Genomic DNA, 25120 nt, shown 5'->3' with positions numbered 1-25120 from the left:
ATATCTCAATGATCCTAGATTGATTCGTGATTTAGTTTTAAAACTTCCAAACGACTTGCATCATCAATGGATCAAGTTTGTAGCTGATACAAAGAAAACAAGAGATATAATTGATCCATTTATACCGACGCTAGAGGACCTTTATAATTGGTTAAAACCTCAAGAAGAGTTGGCCACGATGCTACAGTCGGAGAGGAAAGAAAAACCTCATAAGAGCGGATATTTGAATACACATGCTGTAAAGGAACAAAAATATAGGCCGAAGCGCCTACCAAAGTGTTTCGCATGCCGAAACGAGCATAAGACATCAGAATGTTCAATTTTTAAAAATATGAACGTTCAACAAAGGAGTGATTTTATTTTTAAACACAGGCTATGTTTAGCATGTTGTAATTATACAAACCACATGGCAAAAGATTGCAGGATCGCAAAGCCTTGTGGAATCGATGGATGCAAACTTAGACACCACGCATTACTGCATAGAGCAACTCAGAGAGATGCTAACCTTAATAATACAGAAAGCGTTAATTGTCATGTAAATAAAGAGAACAAAATACTGTATCAAATCCTTCCAGTTACATTGGGCTGCGGAAAAAAGGAAATTAAAACTTTCGCATTTTTAGACCCTGGGTCATCAGTAAGTTTGATTCACGCTGATATTAAAAATAAACTTGGAACACAAGGGCGTAACAACCCCTTAACGCTGGTTTGGACTAATGGCGAAACTCAGCAAGAACTAGATAGTGAAGAAATTTCCCTAAGTATACAAGGATGCAATAATCAACGTTATAACATACATAATTTGAGGACTGTGTCGGAATTATCTCTTCCCTCACAGTCAATGAATATTCATGAATTACGACGAGAATACAATCACTTAGAAGATATAACTCTCGAAGGATATGAAAATGCTATGCCAAAAATACTGTTAGGTTTACCGCATTCGTTTTTGATAAGCGGTAGGGAGACGCGATCAGGTAAATTTAATGAACCAGTCGCACAGAACACTAAACTCGGATGGGTTTTGTTCGGGCAAACTAACGAACATAAAAAATTGAAAGGACACGTGCTGATGAACGACGAAATTGATTCATCAGATTATTTCAATAAAATGATGGAAAATTATTTTAGCCTAGAAGATTTCGGGATAAAAGTACCTGTAAAAACCTTGATGTCTAACGATGAAAAAAGATCGATTGATATCATGAATTCCACTTTGAAATATGAAGAAGGAAGTTATGAAATTGGGCTGCTTTGGAAACAGGAGGATGTACAATTTCCGCATAGCTATCAATCAGCCATGAACAGACTACGTGGTCAAGAATCAAAAATGCGTAAAAATCAATGTCTACGTAAATGGTATGTTGAGAAAATAAAGGAATATGAAACCAAGGGATACGCTAGAAAACTCACTCCCACAGAACAGCAGCAACGTGATCCAAAAATATTTTACTTACCGCACTTTACAGTTGTGAACCTAAATAAACAGCCCATAAAGCCACGGCTTGTTTTTGATGCCGCTGCTAAGGTTAAGGGAGAGTCCCTAAACACGAATTTATTACAAGGCCCGGATGCAACGACGTCGCTATTTGGAGTGTTAATACGATTTAGAGAAGGAAAATTTGCGATAACTGGAGACATCAAAGAAATGTTTCATCAAGTTAAAATAAGAAAGGAAGATCAAAATGCCCAAAGGTTTTTATTTAGGGAAAACTTTGACGAAGATCCCGACGTGTATGTGATGCAAGTGATGACCTTTGGAGCTACCTGCTCGCCCGCATGCGCACAGTTTGTTAAAAACACAAATGCTGAGAAATTCAGAGAAAGTCATCTTCAGGCAGTAGAGGCCATTCAAAACAACCATTACGTGGATGACTACCTAGATAGTTTCGACGATTTAGAAAATGCCTCAAAAATTGTGAACGAAGTTATTACCATTCACAAATATGGGCACTTCAATATCAGAAATTTTATATCCAACAGTAATGAGCTATTGGGACAAATCCCGGAAGAAAATAGAACGGAAGTTAAAGAAGACTTATTAGGAAAATTTGAGGAATCATATGAAAAAGTACTCGGAGTGTATTGGGATACAAAAAAGGATTTTATTCGCTACAAGGTGGATATTCCTGTTACACAGGAGTTTACGAAACGAAAACTGCTTTCACAAAGCATGAGTGTTTACGATCCACTTGGTTTATTATCACATATAACAATTCAATCTCGAATTCTAATGCAGGAGCTCTGGAAAAGTGGAATAACATGGGATGAACAATTAAACCCAGCACTAAAGAAAAAATGGGGAGTAAGAAAAACGGTTAACATCGAGCATGTAAAAGAGCTGGCGTCAAAATTGAAACCGAAGCCACAAACAAAAAAGAAAGTCATAGGTAAAATAAGACCATATACCGGCACGATACAAAAGGCTATCGTAACCGCAATGGCAATTCTAGTACTGGTAAATTTGACAAATGCCGTCAACATCCAGCCTATTGAGGAAGGGGGTTTAATGTTTGATCATGTTGGGTCATGTATAGTAAAGCGAGGAATTTGGAGGACAAATATTGTATCCAACTTAATTCCTAACGACGATATTTCTATGCTAGACTCTATTCATTCGAACTTAGAAAGAACCTTGAAGTTCATGGGGAATGTAACTCAAGACAGCGCTTTGACAGAACTTGTAATGTCGATAGAACGACAATGTAACAATGCAAAACAAGAAATAAATTTTTTATCACGATCAAAAAGGAGTCGTGGAATACTTGGGTTTTTGAAAGACCTGTTATTTGGGAGTAATGATGTGGAAGACGAAGTACAGTCTTTGCGTATTCACGAAGAGCAAAAACTTCATGATATCTCACAAACCATGAGACTATTGAATCAAAGAAGCAAAAATATGGGAGATGAATTAAGCGTAAGAATTCGTAGACTAAATGAAGGAATGTTATCTTTGAAGGGAAAGTATTCCGAAGAAAGAACTAATATATTCGCAAGAAAATGTTTTGAGACCACAACGTTAGCTTTGCAATTGATTGATGGCATAACTCGAAAATACAGGATAATTAAGACTCACCCTTTAGCCGAAAATGAAATGCAAAAGGCAATTCAAAATATAAAGAAGCAATTACCAGAAGGATACTCAATCCTTAGAGACCCACTTGCAGTTAAATACAACATTAAAATTGAAAATGGAACAGTAAATATAATAATGGAAAATGTAATTATTAATAAGGAAAACTTCGAAGTATTCAATGTAATCCCTATTCCTGAAAATGGAAGTGTTATAAAAATAGATCACCATGTAATAGCAATTAATAATAAACATGAATTTTTTTACCCAGATGGAAATTTAATAAAGCTTAATGAAAGTCATTATGTGGTAAATCAGCCAGAATTAACCAGAGTTCCAGATTGCATAGCTGGAGCATTACTTCATGAAACGATAAAACAAAAATGCTCAACAAAGATGATGGAAGAACCATACACCATGTTAACAAAATTGAATAAGATCAACTCTATATTGTACACAACGAGCGACCCTAGCAAGATAATAATCCATTGTAATAATGTAGCCATGTCACCGCCTTATAAGAACGCGATCATAGAACTGTTCCCAGATTGTAAGATCCTAACAGAAAAAACTATTCGTTATGCCCAAATATCTGGACATAACGGGGAAGCTAGAATATTTTTTAAACCTATTCAGAAACTACCATATGTACTAGAAAAACCAAACATAAATGAAAATTTGAATACAACTATCTCGAGTAGAAATCCATATGAAAAGGTAGATATAAAGGATACAGTAATACCTGAAGACGATTTTATAAAAAAGAAACACGTATATACATTTGGAGGTACCATAACTGTTATTTCAATGATTATAATAGTAGGAATTTACGTATACATAAAATTAAAGAGAAGAAGTAATAGACAAAATAATAGAAGAAATGATGATCCGCCTTCGTTATTAGACATGATACGGCTAAATAGAGTTCAGGAAGAATCAAGAAATATTCCTATTATTTTAAACCGTGATAGTTGTCTATAATTGAGTAAATCTATGTAGTAGATTTACGGAGTCCGGAATGTTACGGACAGCTGAGGCTTATCGCGGATCGAGTTACAGATCCATAAGATAAGCAATATTTGAGATTATATTTAGAAAAGACCTCCAAGCGAGGTATAGAAACGTTTAGAAAGGACCAATGTAAGGCAATTAAAAGATGTAAGAGCTCAAGTGTTTTGTTAGGCTAGAAAACGCTTGTAGTTCGAAATTATTGCCGGTCATAAATTCAGAATGGACGAATATTTAAATAGCGTCCGGTAAACAATTTAATGCATGCATCATTTAGGATGCATTTTTATTACCCTTTTCCATCCCTAGCTGCGCTCAGCCAGATACACCAGCAGGGTGTAATAAAATAAAAGGATGTTATTTAGAGCGAAGGATGGAAAGGGGAAATCCAAGAATAAGATAGGCGCACCGACGAGGTGCTATAAACTTAAGGTATTTTCTTAGGGTAGTGCAGCCGTCTCAGACTGCACGTTACCATACGCTAGAAGAAGGGACAAGGAAGGTAGATGATCTAAACGAAACCGATATGTTATCGGTTTTCAAGAGAGAGAGAGGAGATGTTCCTCGTCAATCTTAGTTTAAGGAACCATGTATATATTGTGAAACTTTTGAATAAATTTTTTAGTATTGTAACAGAACTCACGCGAAAGCGTTAAAATTTTTCTTTCAATAGAGAAATTTTTCAAAGGTAAATAACGCAAAGAAAAAAATTTCATACAAATTTTAGCAATTTAAAACTGCCTCAGGACCGACTAATCTGATAGAGAATAGTTGGCCTCATACAAACTAATGTCGTATCGAGATGTCGACACCATTCCGCCGTCAACGCGAATAGCTGCAGAGAGTGAATTGCGAGACGCGAAAGGATTTTTCGTCTCCCGCGCTTCATGGCATGACGTCAGTTTGTTTTCGTGTATTCCTCTTCGTACTTTAGCTTTAGCAGAGATGCCAGATAGGAAAAAAGGTTTTTGTTTTGAAGATATTCAATCGTTCGTTACTTCATTAAATTTTTCTTATATGGCCAAATAAAATAATAAACATTATTATATGCTTGTAAATAAATTTGATATATTACATTGTTATTTAAACATTACTGTGGAAACACATACATTTATTTCCGCGTGCTGAATCAAAACAATTCAGAAAACCACCCGGCATGAATGTTGATGATTGATGCTGGTCCTTTTGTTACCTTTGTGATCGCGAATAATTATTTCTCGTTGCACCTATTAGTGGATTAATTTTATATCCTCGGATGCAAAAAAAAAATCTCGATGGTTTTTTCAAAAAACCTTGTCTCGGTCAATATTCCTGGAGGCATTTTATTTGGCTACTGCTGGTTTTTCTGTTGTTTAAGTTCAGCATATCCTAAGCATCTTCTATGTTGGATTTCAGCATTCAGTATTTGTTGTATATTATATTATTAGAATTCATATCAGTTCTAGTTTTTGTACAGTTACAAATTAAATTCGTTTATTTTTTGCTTTCCGTCTATTAAGAAAATGCACACTATGCAATGTCCCATGGTGATTACGTTTCATATGCAATTGTGTGGACAACTGCAAAATTCAACTGAGCTCAAGAGCTGTTCCAAATGAACAGCTCACTTGTATGCGCTGAACGGCTCTGAGCCGCTCACCATGATGAGCTGATTTGCCCATCTCTACTATCGACCGACAAGTCAGTCTGCAGTCTGCGGGGGCTCTACTTCTTCTTCTTCAATGGCACTAACGTTCCTAGAGGAACTTCGCCGTCTCAACGTAGTATTACTTGCGTCATTTTTATTAGTACTTAGTTGAGATTTCTATGCCAAATAACACGCCTTGAATGCATTCTGAGTGGCAAGCTCTAGAATACGCGTGATCACAGTGCAAGTCGGAGGAAATTTATTTGACGAAAAATTCCCCCGACCAGAACGGGAATCGAACCCGAACACCCGGCATGTTAGTTATGACGCTAACCACTCGGCCACGGGAGCACAGGAGCACAGGAGCAGGGGCTCTAAATGTTGCCAAAACTGACAAAACCACCTCTAATCTGTAGCATACGCGTCGTTCAATTCGCGTTGACGGTGGGATGGTGTCGACATTTGGATACGACATTAGTTTGTACGAAGCCATCGAGCGTCCAACATTCGGGGTTGTTCGTAGCATCGTATAGCGCTGGCATAATCCGCGTTGACGGCATTGAGCTTCGTATTACGAAATGGGGGAGTAGGCATGACAATATGGGTTTGCAGAGAAAATGAACACACTTTCAAAATAAAAATTATGAATGAAAATTATTTTTCCCAAATCAAATTAGAACTCTATGTAAATGAAAATCACTTTTGAAGTAAAAAAGTAAGAAGAGTAGTAAAAAAATCTCGTACAAAAATTGTGTCTAAGGATAATTTTATATTATAATGATATGTTTTGGTGATAATACCTGAAAATTCATACAAAATAGTTTAAATTAGGGTCAGGACAACGTACTTCTAGGTCAATAATGCCAAGAAAAAAAAATTAATACAAATTTTAGCAATTTAAAACTGCCTTATGGCAGACTAATCTGATAGAGAATAGTTGGTCTCATACAAACTAATGTCGTATCCAAATGTCGACACCTAAGTGGTGCGGACTCAATCCACTTCATTTTCAAGCAAATTTATGGATTTTTTCAAGCGGTTTCTTGCAATAAATTCTCAGACCACCAGAGATGCCAGATTAACAGATATGTTTGTGAATTTACAGACATATCTGTAAAATACTTTTTATTTTTGTTGCAGACTTTTTGGATACAACAATATTTCACAGGTTTTTAAAAAATGAGAGGCTCTATTTATCACATCAAAGATATTTGACTGATCGTATTACATTTTTCCATAGTTTTAATACATAAGTTTTTATATTAGTTATGGCGTGTGTTTATATTTAGTTTTTATTTAGTCCGGCGTAACCACAGTGGTTATGTGCGCAAACTAGCGCCTAACTGCCCTTGTCACCACAGTGATTACGTGCGCAAAATAGGTCGCATTGCAGTGATGTTGTGAGCATAGTATCGCTCAGTGACCGACGACAGTACTTCAGTATCTTTTGCATTCTGTTGGTGTTTGGTTTGGTAACAATAAGTTGTATACGTCAGCGTTTTTCATGATTTCATAAGTGCTTTTGCCCTGAACTCATTGCAGACGAAACAGACAATACGATTCCTCACGATGAATGAAAAATTGCATTAAATGTATTTATACTATGCTTCAAAATTTCATGACAGTGAGGGAACAGAGTCGAGAACTTATGAGAACTATCGATGCGATTGGTACAACTTAACAGATTGTAATTTCCCGAGAATATCAAGAACAGCCGATGACAAACCAAGTAAACCGAATTAGCGCTGCCGCCGCCAAGCGAATCATTTTTAGCAAACGTACGGTGCAACATGTGCGTCGCTAATTTCCTTAAAAATGACTCTCCTAGAGGGGTATCTTTTGAGCAAACGACAATGAGTTGATTCTCAAAGCCTTAACCGTTTCGTTACGAGCGTCGTCTATAGACGACATCCGCGCGACGAGCTGTGTGTACGAGCGTCGTCTTTAGACGGCATGAAATTCATACTGCTCTTCGATCACACTAGCGCGACGTGCATACTTTTCGGCGCAATACTCCGTACAGGGGTAGCACTTCGGAGGAGCACACTGCCGTAATGAAAGGGTTAATTGAACATCTTTGAGTAATATTAAGATTGACTACATCCGAGCGAAAACGGAGACCGTTTTATCCCAGTCCTTGAGCATCCCTTTAATCTCGCACTGTTAGCCTATATCTATCTATATAAATGAAAATGGAAGGCCAAATCTGTTCGTAAGCGGGCCTCGAGGAAGGGATGATCTGATTTTAGCCTTCTTTATTTTGTTGTATTCGTCTCTTCCCGTAGATCAATATAGTGGAGAGCAAAATCGGAAAGTTTCCGGAAAACTCAGAAGGAATGTCGGAAAATTCGTAAAAATGAATTTCCATATGACCGTAAATTACATCATGATAAGCGTTTTTAGTCCATTCAATATTTGCGCTAGCGAAGTTGATCTTTGTTCGAAAGTGGAAATGGATTTTCAGGCAAAACAACGCATTCCTGTATCTTTTATCTATCTATATAAATAAAAATGGAAGGCTAAATGTGTTGCTTATCCCAAAATCCGATGAAGGAAAGGTCCCTTTTGAGCTGTCTTCATTTTATTGTATTTGGAGTATTCTGCCCACAGAACAATGTTATGATGAGAAAAAGTTTTGAAATTCGTTCTATAGAATTTATATCAAAACAATAATGATATGACATATACTACATATACTAGCTGACCCGGGACGAAGTTCGCCGGGTCAGCTGACCATAGTTTAGGCCCCAAACTTGATGTTTACAAAAATGTCCAATTAAACGTGTCGCATTACAGGTCTGTCCAATTTGCTAAATTTCGCATTAATTGTAAACTACTGTATATACAGCCATTTCATGCCAATAAAGTGGTTCTCAAGGGGAAAAATGATTTTTCGGACCACCGGTTAACTTCAAAAAATCATATCTCAAAAACAAAAAAAAATAGCATCCCTGAAATCTAGATATGTAATGTATAACATCCGCAGCTTTCAAGAAAAGTATAAAAAAATAGTCTAAAACCATAAAAATAATAAAAAAAACTACAATCGATAATTACGAAAACAAAATCCTTTTTTTCATTGCAATTTCAATATATTATATTTTAATGAAAAGCTAGCTCATTGGCTTCAATTAGATATGTCGATAATCTAAATCGGTTCAGTGATTCAAAATTTATAAATTTTTGAAAAAAGTCAGTTTTGGGAAAAACTGGGGAAAAATTATTTTTCGGACCACCCTAAAATGGAAATGGTGGAAAAAAGGGTCTAATGTTTCGCGATAAAGAACAAAACTACCACTTTTCATCGAAATGTGAGAACTACTATATCGGTTTGGCATGGAATGGCTGTATATATAAAAGATGTACATATACAAAATATACCATAATATACAAAAGACAATCTCACGTGCATCGCGATGTACAAAGTATCAATGAATCTGGAAAAAATAACGTTAAAAGATATTTCTACAGATCCGCACACTTTTACAGAAATTTCCACATTTTTAACAGACTTTCACATATTTTTACAGACTTTTTTTTAAAATCATCTGGCAACTCTTCGTTCCACTTTTCATCGAATGTTTTCAAATCGCAGGAGTAAACATGACTGTGGTGACTGTGACTTCGTTTGTTTTTATTTCATTCGAAGAAATATTATATCAGGGAAAGTGGACATTAAAAATGCGTTGCTCAGTGAAAGACTGCCCGAATACGAGTGAAAATGTTCGCGTTAGCTTTTATCGTATTCTTTCGGAAACGTATTTACAGACGCACTGGGTCGATTTTTGCGGAGACGACAAACTAGTTCCGAATGAGGATTCGCGTATCTGTGGAGTAAGTACGATGTTTGAATTATTGAAAACCAAAACTGTAGCAAACCTTTCATACACATTTTCAGGATTATTTTTATAGCGTCTTAATGCAGTGGACTGTAAAAATTGCTAGTTAATCCCGCTGCGCGATACCAAAGCAGCCTTTATGCGGATTGCCAAACGTTGAGAAACCAAATTCCCCCCGTGGGCGCGATGCAGACTGCCTTCATTGAAGTGATGCAGCGGGGATTTTCCATTCGCATGAAACTTCACATCACTGTGGCAGATTGAGGGACTCGTTTCATCGGAGACAAAACACAACACACGCCTAAACTATAACTATGTACATTGTATTTTACTTAATACTATAGAAATATACATGAAATTATACAGAGTTATAAATTATACAAGCACTTCAATTTCTTCTTAAATTCTGCTTCAAATTTGCTGCTGTTGCGTACACTCTGCTGTCTTTAATCGAACTGGTGTGCTGTCCTTGTACAGCAAAAACTATCATCCAATCCGTTGGCGGAGCATGTTCGTTTCTTTTTGCAAGAGAGCTGTGGATTGCACTTTAGGGTCTGGCGTCGAGGGATTGCATCGCATGCATCTGTTCTCTCTTCAGTGTGCTTGTGACTGTACAATTTTGATAGAGATACATCGTTACATTTCAACCGGAAAAGAAACCACGAAGCGCAGATTGCTTTACCGTTATATTCATAACCAGTACTAGCGGATCATAATTACGCGGATTTCATTCGGCCAGCTTCACTAGCAAAACTGTTTTCACCGACGTTAGAAAAAATAGTACCCAAAACATTTCACTTTTGCTATGTATGTACGTATCAAATTCGCCAATGTCGAATTTCGCTCCCACGTTGAAATCTTGGAGTGAACTAAGTGTTATTCGTAGTTTGTTGATGATCGGTCAGGTCCTGATACCTTGCAATATGAGATTCTCTTTCAGAGATGCAATGGCCAATTAAACAATTGACGGAAAAATGAAGTTCGTTCATTTTATAAGTTTAATTATGTTTGCCTTTGATAACAATACCTCTTCTGTAGTGTTGATTATCATAAGAAAAATAACACTCCAAATCGTTGGATCTCTTTTGACATTTCAATTGGATCTTTTTTGACAGCCGTTTTGATTCAGTCCGCACTACCTAGGTCGACACCATTCCGCCGTCAACGCGAATACGCAGCTCAATGCCCCTCAACGCGGTTGTTTGAAGCTGACGTGATAGCCATGCAGAATAGCAAACCGCAGGGGTGGTCTGTCTAGCATCAAGAAGTTGAAGACGTATGCCGGATGTGTCATCAAGCATTCAGGAGCACGAGCATTCAGATACGTGTATTTCGCCAATAAAATAGTTCAAGTGCCATTTATGTAAGCGTACCTTAATAGAAAAACATATAACTGTATAACATTTAAAGATAGTATAACAGTATAAAGTTTACGCTTGAATAAAAACTTGGGACAGGGATGCCTGGTGTGAAGATATGTTCTCACTTGACGTTCTTTGGAACCATTTGAAAGCACGTGAAGTCTTTTGCGCCTTTTTTTCCATAGAATTTGAGCAAAAACATGAAAAGAAAGTAAATCAACCAATGCTTTTATCTTTCCTATTCCTTTCGAGTTGTGATTGATGCAATATTGTTTGAAAATTAAGCTATGATTCTTTGCAATTATAATTATATATGATTGTGCAGCCATGTGCGGTAATGATATATTTGAAAAAATCTTCTGGCATCCCTGCAACGCAATTGCTCTGGCTGTTGCGTATAGTTTACCGGTTCTGCCAACATTTCTGTCAATCAACAAAAAGGTGTTTATGTTTATTATTCTAGCTGTTCGCAAAATATTTTATCTATAAACTGAACATTTTCCGTTGACGAAGGGTATCACCCGAATATTCGAGGTTATTCTGCGATGAAAACCAACGAAATGCTTACTCATAAGCAATTTAAAGTCGGCGAACAGCTAGAAAAAGAATCAGAAAATGAGCAAAATAAATATCTAGCAAAAACAGCCTCGACAGGATCTAGCGTAAACAAGGAGTCGTCCATCATAACGCCACTCGAGGTGAGATTTTGCAATTGCTTGAATACAGTCGCAATTCACTAGCAAACATTCATTTTTACAGTCTGGTAAAGTTGACGAAGGTGATGACAAACTTGTAGTCGGCGCAGAATACCTGGTTCAACGACAAGATAGTTCTTGGCATCCGGCTCAAATAATTCAAAGCAGACAGAATCCATTCGACCCTAAACAGCTTGAATACTACATCCATTACGAAGGACTAAATAGAAGATTAGATCAATGGGTTGCCAGGGATCGCATTTCAACTGCAGTTACTGATGCAGACAAAAAGAGTTCCGGTACTCCTCTCGCACATGACTACAATGGCAAGAGTCCACTAGTCAGCTCAACTGGAACCGCTAAAGATTCCCCTAAAGTCGGAAAACCTAATGGAGATGTGGATATGGTTGTGGATGGTGATCCGGACAGGAAGATTACGCGCAATCAAAAAAGACGCCACGACGAAATCAATCATGTGCAGAAGACATACGCCGATATGGATCCAACAACTGCTGCTCTGGAAAAAGAACATGAAGCTATCACCAAGGTTAAGTACATTGACAAGCTCAGATTCGGTAAATATGAAATCGATACCTGGTATTTTTCGCCATATCCTGAAGAATACGGTAAAGTTGGCACTTTATACGTATGCGAGTATTGTTTACGATATATGCGCCTGGCAAAAACACTCCGCCACCATAAGGCAACTTGCACCAGGCGCCAACCGCCAGGTAATGAAATTTATCGAAAAGGGACTGTTTCCGTTTTTGAAATTGATGGTAAGGAACATCGGTTCTATTGTCAAACACTTTGTCTTATGGCCAAATTATTCTTGGATCATAAAACCCTGTATTACGATGTTGACCCTTTCTTTTTCTACGTGCTATGTGAAATCGACAAAGAAGGTCAACACATCGTTGGGTACTTTTCCAAAGAAAAGGAGTCGCCCGAAGGTAACAATGTAGCGTGTATTTTGATTCTCCCACCATACCAGCGTAAAGGCTACGGGAAGCTACTAATCGCATTCAGCTATGAGCTTTCTCGTCGCGAGGGCGTAATTGGAAGTCCAGAAAAGCCTTTGTCTGATCTCGGACGGCTCAGTTACAGAAGCTATTGGGCGTATACTCTATTAGAACTGATGAAGGATTACCGTACAACAACGATAAAGGAACTAAGTGAACTTTCTGGTATCATCCCGGACGATATTATCTACACGTTGCAGACAATGAAAATGGTAAAGTATTGGAAAGGGCAGCATGTAATTTGCGTTACCGCGAAAGCAGTTCTAGAGCACCTACAATTACCGCAGTTTAAAAAACCGAAATTGATGATTGATCCAGCGTATCTCAAATGGAACCCACAAAAACGGACAGTCCCAGTTAAACAGGTGAAAAAGGCTTAAAGTTAGTCACAAGATTGTTTCTTTTTTTATTTGTTCCATTTCGGCACATTATATCTGATCATCGGATTTTACATTTGTAAATACATAATTGAAGCATATACAATATTTTATGAATCTAATAGAAATTGGAAGAACTTCCATTGCGGTTAGTTGCGTGCATGGGCTATGTGATCAACTACGGCACTAAAGTTCTTGAATATACCGCTTACCTTGGGGAGATTGTCTTTTTCGTAAAGTTCCGGTTGATATTTACCAGTTTCGACGAGGAAACCTCGCATACCAATTGCCATTGCTCCTAGGCAGTCATCATTTGGATCCTTGAATCACAAGTCAATGAGTGTTCAAAATGAAAAGAATGAACCTACTCACATCACCAATCATGATGCAATCCTCAGCCTTTATATTTGGTGGTAAAGCCGATCTGAAGAAATACTCGTTGGGTTTCCCAATACATATACTTTTAATGCCGCTACTGTACTCTAACCCCTTCACAAAACACCCAGGGCCAACCGAAATCCCTTCCGTGGTTTTATAGAACTTGCCCTCGTGAATGGCTATCAGCGATGCTGTTCCTTTGCTTTGGTGTAATATCCTGAAGGCCTCATTGATGTATTCATAAGAAAATTTCTCCGGGGCTAAACCAATAACCACAGCGTTGTGCTGCTCTGATGTATCGTTCGGTGGAAAATCTTTCCGAGCATCGTCAGTTACTATGTAGTACGGATGCAGTTCCTTGCTTTGGACGTAATTAGATGCCGCAGTGAGTGAGCTGAAGATCTCAGATTGTTCCAGTTGAAATCCAATTTTTATTAGCCTAGCGTGTAGCGAGGACACACTCTCCTTCGTCGTGTTGGTGACAAATTTAACCATTACTCCTAGGTTTCGAAGTCTGTAATATTTATGAAATACAGAATATTTGGCAATTATTTATTATAAGGCAACTTTTTAAGCGCATCCACAGCCCCTTCCGTCGGTTGATCCTCTATGTGTAATGTTCCACTCAGATCAATTAGAGCAACTTTAATCGGAGCCATCTGCTGCGATGTCATATTTTTTCGACACTTTACTGAATTTCGAGGATAGTGTTTGAATAATTGGAAAAAAATAGAGACTGATGTGTTTACAGCTGATATTCGCAGCATTTTGACAGCCGATTGCTCCAAAGGAGTTGTTATATTATAGGGGAATGTTGGGTTTGCTGTTCACTTTAATTATTACTGACTACTATTAGAGCTTTGTATAAACAATGAGGGGAAAAACCCGTTTGTTAAGAAAGTGAAATTTGATATGAAAAAATATTACCATTCAAAATGCATTCTAGGTCTCACACGAGTGATTCAAATTATTTTCTTTTTAATTTGATAAGGCGTCGTGCACAAATTACGTAACGTTAAAAATCCGGATTTTGGACCCCCCCCCCTACGTAACGCAATTTCCTATCTCTAATACACAGAAAGTAACGCAACATCGACCCCCCTTTATCGCGTTACGTAATTTGTGCACGACGCCTAATTGCATTTCCAGGTTTTCAATGTACCGGAATTTCTCTTGCTATCGACAATAGCATCTTGATTGCAACCAGCTCCATTGTTAAATCAAGGATTGCTTCTACAATCTCATCTAACAACAATGAGCCATTTAAAAATGGCAACCAGCGGCATGATAAATCGAAGTTTGTTCAACGAAGTTAGTTGCTATCAGTCCATTATAGAATGAAACCCTCTTGTTGAAAGGAATTGTTTCAGCTGTTCGTAATGTAAATTTAGGGCCCTATAATAGATATCGAGTCGATCAGAATTTCGTTAGCTTTAACTATTATGCATACCGAGCAGAGATGCCAGGTTCGAAGACATTTGACTTACTGTGAAGACCTTTAGAAGACATTATGAAATATATGAAAATATTTCAGTATTATAACGTACGTGGGTTTTCGATATATTAGAGTCCGTGCACAAATTACGTAACGCGATAAGGGGGGGGCGAGGTTGCGTTACATTCTGTGTATTAGAGATAGTAAATTGCGTTACGTAGGGGTTCCAAAATCCGGATTTTTAGCGTTACGTAATTTGTGCATGACGCCTTATTTCCATGAAATTCTAACTATTGGCCGAAAATATCGGCAAAAGAAGTTGGGCTTTTGTCTCAGTTACATTTGCTCGCTTTCTTAATCAGTGTCACTTGTTTACTATTATTCTTAGTAATCAACGGAGACTTTTGAATCGGGGTTATTCCTTTTTCAAAGCAATAGAATGAATTCAACAATAAAGCGGCTTTTACTTCTGGAGATCTTCAAGCGGTCTATACTATACAATAGATTCTAGGTTAATCTTTCAAACGATCGCTTTACAAATCGAAGGTTTCCCGGTTACATACCGTTTCAATAAGTAGTTTTATGGATATGAGTTGAGTTACAACCAAAACTTTAAAGCTGAAATAAACAAATTGAGTTTTCACAGTTCCATTTTTGTAGATGAACTGGGGCTATATTCACTCAATCAATCAAGCCAATTATCATTTCTAAACTCATAAAATTTAGTTCGCAGTTACGCAATATATTCTTTCTTCACATTTATTGAAATAAACTTCAAAACCTCAGGGTAAATTTTATGAAATAACAATACCAATTATAATAAACATTGAATACGTTATCAAACTTTGTTCAAAAGTAAGTTATGAATTTTAGTATCCTCCGATATGATTGTGAAGCCATTTGAAGACATTTTTTCGTACCATGTGAAGACATTTGGAAAAATCATCTGGCATCCCTGATACCGAGCAAGTCGATAGAAACTGTCAGAATATTTCGAGTTGGTTGGTTTGCTTGTTGCATATCTTCAGAGCATTATATTTTTTTGGTTTGCGTTCCTGATGTTTCCTTTCGGGAAACGTTTCAGCAACACTTAAATATATGCAACTCAATATATGCAAACTCAATAATATGCAAACTCAATAAGGCGTCGTGCACAAATTACGTAACGCTAAAAATCCAGATTTTGGACCCCCTCCCCCCTAAGTAACGCAATTTCTTATCTCTAATACCAGCCGTATGGCACGATTATCGCTATCTCACTCTATCTACCGTCACCGCGCATCTCACTATCACTCTGCTGAAAAAGTTCATCATAGACATCACGATATGTCAGATGGTGGTAAATTGGTAATTCGCGAAGACAGTGGCAAGGCGTCGACGTCTGGTGGCGACTTCAAACTAGGGCCAAAATTGGGGCCAAAACTCGTTAGTGTAATCTCTATCAGATTAGAAGACACGAAGTCGGTTTTTAAATTTTGAAATTTGAATGAAAATTTTCGCATCATTTTATTTAATTACTTGAAACACGTATTTCTGGCTTTCATTCAACCATATGGCTATACAATTCCAACATTGTTACTGATTGTTTTCATTATAAAATAAAGTTGTCTTCATAAACAATTTTCTTATGAGACTTTTTACCCACCTGCAAACAAAAATGTTTTTAATTTGAATAGAGTACTAAGTTGATATAGAAAAGCCAATTTTCATTCATAATTTTGTATTTTGGAAACGTTCATTCCAACTGAAAATCAGCCATTCTTTGACGCTCCCCTAAACTCGTAAACGAAGCTCAATGCCGTCAACGCGGATCGCTGTTTTAAAGAAAACAAATACTTTTGGCGTTTGAGATGTTGGCACCAAAAAAATGGCGGGGCCATACAGCTGTCTAATACCCATAAACGAGTAACGCAACCGATGGAACACAGGTTTGTTTGCAAAAGGCCGCCGCTTCCGACGGCGGGTCGGCGGCCGACTCGGATTGTGTCACTTCCTTATCCTCGATTGATGGGGTCTACGTCCCCATTACGTTGACCTCAGAATAAATTTAATTAAGAAAAACCAATTCATAATGAAAATTGCGCTCCGGTGGCGTTTATACTTAAGTACCCCAAATCCCAAATACGCATTTTCGTAGCACTAAAAAATGACAAAACACTGCATACAACAAGCCAACAACAATACAAATAATATTTGAATGCCAGTGCGAACAATAATAGTGCTATCTATTGTATTTCTGCTCCGGTGACGCTAATACGAAAGTACCGAATTTTGCTCGTTATTTTACTATTATAGACACCAGGCAAAACGACAATATCGATCTATTGAAAACTATCGGTGCAATTGTCTGAATTTTTCGAGCTGTTCGGTTTGCCTGTTGCATATCTTCAGAGAATTATGTTGTTTTGGTTTGTGTCTCTGATATCCTTTGAAAAATATTCCTGAGACGCTTAAATATATACAATTGCAACACATGAAATTCGAGCTCGGTAAGAACGAACGTGATGAATTATAGAGGTTTTAAACTTTTCAGTTCATTCGCCTCTATAGCTCGGTAAGAGGTTATCTTGATTTACAAAATACGAAATTTTGCTCGGTGTGATAGTGATAGCGATTGTAGCGACTTTTTCAACTCGGAAAATTCTGAAAATTGCATCGAAAGCTATCACTCGGGTGATGCTAATGACTTGCTCGGTATCTATAATAGTAAAATACAGCCATTCCATGCCAAACCGGTATATCGGTTGTCAGATTTTCGTCAAAAGTGGTAATTTTGTTCAAAAGTGGTGTTTTGTTCCAAAACATTAGACCCGTATTTTTTATTTCTTTATTAGGGTGCTAATTTCCATTTTAGGGTGGTCCGAAAAATCTATCTTTCCACTTTTTCCCAAAAATGACTTTTTTCAAAACTTTGAAACCACTGAGTAGATTCAGATGATCGACAAATCAAATTGAAGCTAACGAGCTAGCCTTTCATTAAAAATACGCCTTTGCAAAATATTTGTGTTTTCGTTTTTACAATTATAGATTGAGTTAGTTTTTCATAGTTTTCTCGGTTAAAGATAGAGAGCGCTGCATATTTTTTCTGGAAAGCTGAGGATTTTTTACATAACATATGTCGATATCAGAGGTGCCATATTTTGCAAATTTAACATGTTTTAACAATCAAATCTTCCCGCAAGTGCAATATTTTTTAAAGAAGGTTAGCTTATTGGCTTCAATTTGATATGTCGATCATCTAAAGGTGGAAACAGAATGCCGCGTTGTGCGTTGCTTCTCATCAGCTGTCATTGCTTGCGTTTTGTACTAAAATATTCGCCCGACGCAGTCTGTTGATTTGCAGTCACAATCTAGCATTCGCGTCACCACTTGTCATGTAAACAAAAAAAATAATAAAAGTCGTATGAAAATCTTGTTGTGTCCAGGGATCAGTTGAATGTTTTTAAAAACAACACATTGACATATCCGACATATTGAGCTTCGTTTACTAGTTTAGGAGAGCGTGAAAGAATAGCTGATTCGCAGTCGGAATGAACATGTTTTCAAAATTAAATTATGAATGAAATTAGCTTTTCCATATCAAACTGGTATTCTATTTAAATGAAAAACATTTTTGTTTGCAGGTGCTGAAAAAGTCTCATATGAAAATTATTTATGAAGACAACTCTATATTATGATGAAAAAATTCAGCAACAATGTTGGAATTGTTTAGCCATATGGTTGAATGAAAGTCAGAAACACGTGTTTCAAGTAATCAAATAACATGATGTGAAAATTTTCATTCAAATTTTAGAATTTAAAAACCGGCTTCGTGTCTTCTAATCTGATAGAGATTACACTAACGAGTTCGGGACCCAAATTATGGCCCTAATTTGAAGTTGCCACCAGACGTCGACACCATACCACTGTCATCGCGAATTCGGCGCAAGCAGTTTAGAATAAAAGTTAGCGTTTAGTACAACGATGCTAATGACGCAACCCATTATTGTGTTCGACTAAATTGAAACACTCATATTTAAAATGAAGTGTCAAAGCACAATTGTCGCAACGCGACGCATAGCGCGGCATTCTGTTTCCACCTTAAGTCGGTTCAGATATTCGAATGTTATGAGTTTTCGCGAAAAGTCATCTATATATATATATATATAAAAATGGATTTCTGTCTGTCTGTCTGTCTGATTTTTATGGACTCGGAAACTACTGAACCGATCAACATGAAAATTGGTATGTAGGGGTTTTTGGGCCCGGGGAAGATTTTCGTGATAGTTTGAGACCCCTTCCCCCTCTCTAAGGAGGGGCTGCCATACAAATGAAACATAAATTTCCACATTACTCGGGAGTTAATCAAGTAAATGAAACCAAATCAGGCATATTGAGGTTTCAGGGTGCAATAAATGTTTCTAAGGTGGTTAGACTCTCCACCCCCCTCTCTAAGGGGGTGCTGCCATACAAATGAAACACAAATTTCTGCATTACTCGAGAATTATTCAAGCAAATGGAACCAAATTAGGCATATTGAGGTTTTAGGATGCAATAAATGTTTCTATGGTAGTTAGACTCTCCACCCTCCTCTCTAAGGGGGGGCTACCATACAAATGAAACACAAATTTCTGCATTACTTGGGAATTAATCATGCAAATGGAACCAAATTTTGCAATTGTAGGTTTTAGGGTGCAACAAATGATTCTATGGTGGTTAGATACTCCTATCCCTCTCTTAGGTGGGATTGCCGTTCAAATGAAACACAAATTTCTGCATTACTCGAGAATTAATTAAGCAAATGAAACCAAGTTTGGCATGTGGAGGTTTTAGGGTGTAATAACTGTTTTTACGGTTAGATACTCCTTCCTCTTCCAAAAAAATATTACACATATTTCAACCAAACATGACAATTGAAAATTTTCGGAAAACTGGAGGAAAAAGGGAAAATTCGGAAAATTAAATTCCCATATGTTCTACAATTACATAGTGACAAGTGCTGTTAGTCCATTTGATGTTTGCGCTAGCGAAATTGATCTTTGTTCGAAACTGGAAATGGATTTTAATATGATGAAACGCACTCCTATATCTTCTTCTATCTATACCAAAAATAGGATCGTCGGATGTGTTGATAAGAGCAGAGCTCGAGGAAGGAATATATTTTCTGTATAAAACATTCCATGTAACGGAGAAACATGTTATTTGCAAGTGGTTGAAAAATCTTGAGCGAGAATTATGTCTGAAAATAATCTGATATTATAATGATGAGTTTTGTTAGAAATACTAGGAATTTTATAGTAAAAGGTGAATTCAACGGGGTCGAATAAAAGATCAGTCAATGAACAATTCTGCGATTGGACCCATGAACTTGCTCATAGTAAGAAAACGTGAATGTTTGAAGGTATTGATAACAAAAAACTAATTTTGGGCGGGACGAAGTTTGCCGGGTCAGCTAGTTTTTGAATAAAGGGGGAATAATGATCTTTCGAACCACCGGTTAACTTTGAAAAATCATATCCCAAAAACGAAAAAATAGCAATAGCATTTTACATAACATATCTCGGTTTCAGAAATCGAGATATGTTATGTAAAAAATCCTCTTTCCAGAAAAAATATAAAAAAATATAGCGCCTCTAGTCCATAGCCATGAAAACATTAAAAAACGACTACAATCAATAATTACGAAAATGAAATCCATTGCTTTTGCAAGTTCAATGTTTTTTCATAAAAACATTGGCTTTAATTCGATATACCGATCATCTAAATCGGTTCAATGGTTCAATAATTACGAATTTTTAAAGAAAGTCATATTAGGGAAAAAAGGAAAAACGTTGATTTTTCGGACCACCCTAAAATGGGAAAGGTCTCTAGAGGCGAATGAATTGTAAAGTTTAAAGCCTCTCAAAAACAAATAATGGAAGAATGGAAATGGTCACCCTAGCGAAAATATAAAAAAATACGGATCTAATGTTTTGCGATAAAGAACAAAATTACCACTTTTGGCAAAAATATATCGGTTTGACATAGAATGGAATGTATGGGAAAAAATCGACCCTAAAATTTCAAAAAGTTACCCTATACAAAATGTTAACCACCACGAAAAAACACCCTATGATGAATTTCAGCTCAATCGGACTTCAGGGAGAGTGGCGCAAAGCGGTCAAAATTTGAGTTTTTTGAAAATCGAAAAATTAGAGGAAATCGGGGTTTTCGAAAAAAATGCCAAATGTCTTAGAATTGCATGAAACGTCGCGAAACCTGAATGCGACATTTACCCGAATGCAACAAATTTTATTATTGCAACATTTACCCGAATGAAGAAGGAAAAATTCCGACAAATCAGATTATGTGTTTTGTCGAAGCTCTTGTTACGCAGTTACGAAGTAAAGTGAGAAATTGTAATGAGGACATTCGAAAAAGACGTTGAAGACTTCGCCGTGTATTTTTTTGAAATTAGTATAGGCACAATTGACTTGCCGTCTTCTTTCCTTTCCGTATTGTTCTTCAAGGCCAAGAGATCATGCAGAAATGAGCATGGGTTATGGAATTTAGAATTAAGCAGGTAACTTTAACATAAAAAATTTGAATGAAAATGTAAAAAAAATTATGACAACAAAAATGGTACTTACGTATTTACCACCGTAGCACAGTTTTTATCATGAATTTATTATTTCGTGATGAAATTGATTCTGATTATTTATTCCTGTATTCCACCGATTGCCCGGTTTATTTGAAACATAGAAGACGATGCTTTAGTCAATTATGTCATGCATTTTGATTGCCTGGTTGCAAACGTGATGCACCAGATAATCGTATGCCTAATTAGAAGATCGTCTCCTATGTTTCAAACTAATCGGACAATCGGTGGAACACAGGTTCGCTTGCGAGAGGCCTTGATGCCGCCTTGGTTCCTTGTCCTCGTTAGATGGAAATTTCGACTCCATTACAGTGATCTCAGAATTAATTTCGTAGCTAAGAAATAATTTCATAATCAAAATTGCACTTCAGGGCCGTAATACGTATGTACCAAAATTGGCAGCTCTCTTTGAAGTAAACGGGCTGCGTCATCCATATGAATGGTCAAACTTCTTATTACGTTATGCGTTACGTTTAACTGCATTCTTTCACTTTTCATTATTTCAAAAGGATTTTATTCAACGCCACTACTTCTCAAACTGCACTACCCACGAAAAATACTTTTTGAATGGAGATGAACGTACGAGACAAATATGATCTTTATATAACACTGATCAGAAATAAATACACAAATACTTCCTAATAATACAATTTGCGCATTCGGGTAGATGTTACATTCGGATAATTGTTAAATTCGAGTAATCGTCGCATTCGGGTAAATGTTACATTCGGTAACTGTCACATTCGGGCAACTGATGCATTCGGGTAAATGTCGCATTCGGGTAAGTGTTAGTTCTGGTAGATGTTACATTCGGGTAGCTGTCGCATTCGGGTATTTGTTACATTCGGGTGAGTGGCTTTTGGGTACACTGGAGAAATAGTTTAGTAAAAGCAGCTACCAAATCTTTAGTAGCAAAAACATTGGTAAAATATACACATTTTTTGTAAATATTACTAAAATTGCGTAAAAAAGATGTCAGACGCAATGAATGTTTCTACCAGGAATTCGTATATTTTACTTCATACCATTAGTAAGTTTGTTTTTATTGTCATACCTAACAACTGTGATGTGCGCACTTCGCAATCGCCATTTGTCTTTTGGAGACGAAGCGATTTGGAGGTAAGCACTTTGTTTTTATTGAATTCAATTATGTATTCATCCCCCCGAGAATTTGTTTTCATATTTTCGGCGGGGAAAATATCACAAGAAATTTTGATTCATATTAACATAATTGACCTAATACCATATTTTGTTTTTTTAGTTGGCCTTAAAATTATATGCAGTACAATCATTCATCATAAACAAATCGGAGATAAGTATTCGTTTTTTTACATCATTACATCAGTCACCTCGATCGGGAAACTGTTTTTATATTCCCGCCAAGGATAAACATCAGTTATATTCTATACATTACAACACTATTAACCTTTTTCCTTGTCTTTACAGCTGGCATGATCCCAGACTCGTAATACTTGTTTACCAAAAACCATCCAAGCTATGGGACTGAAGGTAACGGCGAGTTGGAATCTTTCTTCAACACATCATCGACGGTAAAAAAATTAAGGTGAACATACATAATTTATTGCATATTTAATATCATTAACATATGTATTTCTTTTCTTCATAGGGACACGAGAGAACAAAATACGGATGAAACGTGCTAATTCTACCGCCACTCTGCTAATCAGCTGCTAATCAGCTAATGCAAATCAGAGCGATGCAGCAGGAAGAGGAACGGGAACTTGCTCGGGAACTTGCTTTGGAAATGCTCATGAAATTGAGGTGGTTGAGGCTGCGATTAAAATTTGCCTCTTGTACGCAGTTTATAGAATGATTTCAACGAGAATTATTGGTGTTGTTTATAGAATAAGTTATTAGTATAATGTATTCTAAGTATGTAGAATTAAACGCAATCAAATACAATTTTTTAAATTAAAAATAATTATTAAAAAATATTGTCATTATCCCTGATGATTACCTCTCACAAATATGAAGCAAAATTTTCACTGTTATTGCACCAATGTTGGACCAACAATTTGTAGTTTGTTTGACATATGTGCCTACCATTCTTTTTTTGTAACATGTACCAATGATTAGTAGGGTAGAAAATGACTAGAGAATTGGTAACATGTACCAAAAAATTCGTCATATTTACTAAATTTTCCTCTCAGTGTAGATGTGACACAATCATAGCCCACACGTCATTCAAGTACCACATCTATCGAGATGAAAAATAGAAGGTGGGAAGATTCACGGGTTTTGCTTGTAATAAACTTTGATTGTAGTAGTAGCCAGGAAGATAAGAAGTTCACATATCAGGCATAACAGTCAGTTACTCAAATGGTACAAAATTGAATGTGTCAACGAATAACGTTGAAAGAGGATATACAGAAAATAATTACATATTTCCAAAAAATATTTTTCGCGTTACATTCATCATTTGAAAAATAAACAGAACATGTCACGAACCAAAATGTTTCATTTTTGTTATTTCTTCTTATATCAGAATTAGTATTCTAATTTTTACTATGTTTGGATTTTAGAGCATCTTCATGGCAGTTTATCTCTTGTTAGCAATTGTAATTCCTTTTCCCACAATTAGGGTGCTGAACACTTAATTCGTCTAAAACTAGGACGGAAGCAGAAAACTTTTCGTCTCAATTTAGGTCATATGGAGTCTATTCAATTTATTTTTCAAGTGCATTTTACGCGGAAAAAACTTGCTACTTTTTTCTCATGCGCTGTAAAATGTTTTCCGCCAAAGGAAAAAACGATTTTGTAACTCTGACTTTGTTCATTTACGTTTTTGGTCGATGTAACGAGAAGTAAAATAAGATTGAAATAAAGTTTAGAACACCTCAACAGTTTCAGTTTCTGCTAAAATTTCAGTTGGGCCCCTATGATTTTGAACGCTAGTGATTTAAGAAAAAATACTAATTTGTTCATTTCATCTGCTTATTTTTACTTTTAATAACAACACTTTTCCTATGTAGTGGACTATTATAAGAAAAGTAACATACATAAACAAAATCTGTGACGTGACAGATTTAAAAATCTTCCCACCTTTCATTTTCCATCTCGCACATCTATCACGGTGGCGGCAAGGCAGCGGAACAAGGCGTCGGTTTCGTAGTGCTAAGAAAGCAGAAGAATGAAGTTATCCAGTCTCATTTGTACTTCTACAAAAAAAGGCCATCAACTGTAGCCAACTGTAGCAAGTATCAAAAGAACACGTTGCTCAATTCTGCATACAAAGTGGAATACAACCTGCAGACTTATCATCTGTTTGTGGTGTCGTACGACAAAGTACTAGAGATGTGCCATCCGCTCATGAGCTGTTCCGAAGAATCGACTCTTTGAAGTGAGTTGACGCGGAACAGCTCGCAAAAAAAATCAAACAGCTCTTCAGCTCACTTTGATGATGATGAAGGAGAGAAAAGAGCTGTAGAATTGAAGAGAGTGTGTGAGCTGTAAGATTCAAATGAACTGACCGTCTCTCGCTCTTCGTGTTAAGACATCAGTTTAGTTTCATTTGTCCCTCGTCTTTTCAACTGTTATATTCGCGTTGACGGCATTGAGCTTTGTTTACCAGTTTAGGGGGCGCCAAAAATAATAATTGGCTCTCAGGCAGAATGAACACGTTTTTAAAATTCAAATTATTAATGAAAATTAACTGCTGTGTATCAAAT

At 36.7% G+C, this 25120-nt stretch overlaps 2 protein-coding genes across 2 annotated transcripts; one reads left to right on the top strand and one right to left on the bottom strand.

Moving 5' to 3' along the window:
* Nucleotides 1-11292: 11292 nt before the first annotated feature.
* Nucleotides 11293-13122, top strand: LOC129764749 (histone acetyltransferase KAT8). The gene is made up of 2 exons (XM_055764202.1): nucleotides 11293-11606; nucleotides 11668-13122. The coding sequence occupies exons 1-2, from the start codon at nucleotides 11454-11456 to the stop codon at nucleotides 13003-13005; spliced, it is 1491 nt and encodes a 496-aa protein (XP_055620177.1). The 5' UTR covers nucleotides 11293-11453; the 3' UTR covers nucleotides 13006-13122.
* On the bottom strand, nucleotides 13000-14159 carry LOC129764751 (haloacid dehalogenase-like hydrolase domain-containing protein 2). The gene is made up of 3 exons (XM_055764205.1): nucleotides 13948-14159; nucleotides 13375-13894; nucleotides 13000-13322 (listed from the first exon to the last, which is right to left on the bottom strand). Exons 1-3 carry the CDS (start codon nucleotides 14145-14147, stop codon nucleotides 13152-13154), a joined length of 891 nt encoding a protein of 296 aa, XP_055620180.1. The 5' UTR covers nucleotides 14148-14159; the 3' UTR covers nucleotides 13000-13151.
* Between the last annotated feature and the right edge of the window lie 10961 nt (nucleotides 14160-25120).

This window comes from Toxorhynchites rutilus, chromosome 2, assembly GCF_029784135.1.
Source record: "Toxorhynchites rutilus septentrionalis strain SRP chromosome 2, ASM2978413v1, whole genome shotgun sequence".
NCBI lineage: Eukaryota > Metazoa > Arthropoda > Insecta > Diptera > Culicidae > Toxorhynchites > Toxorhynchites rutilus.
The sequence above is the reverse complement of the archived record's forward strand: the minus strand, read 5'-3'. Positions and strand labels throughout refer to the sequence as shown.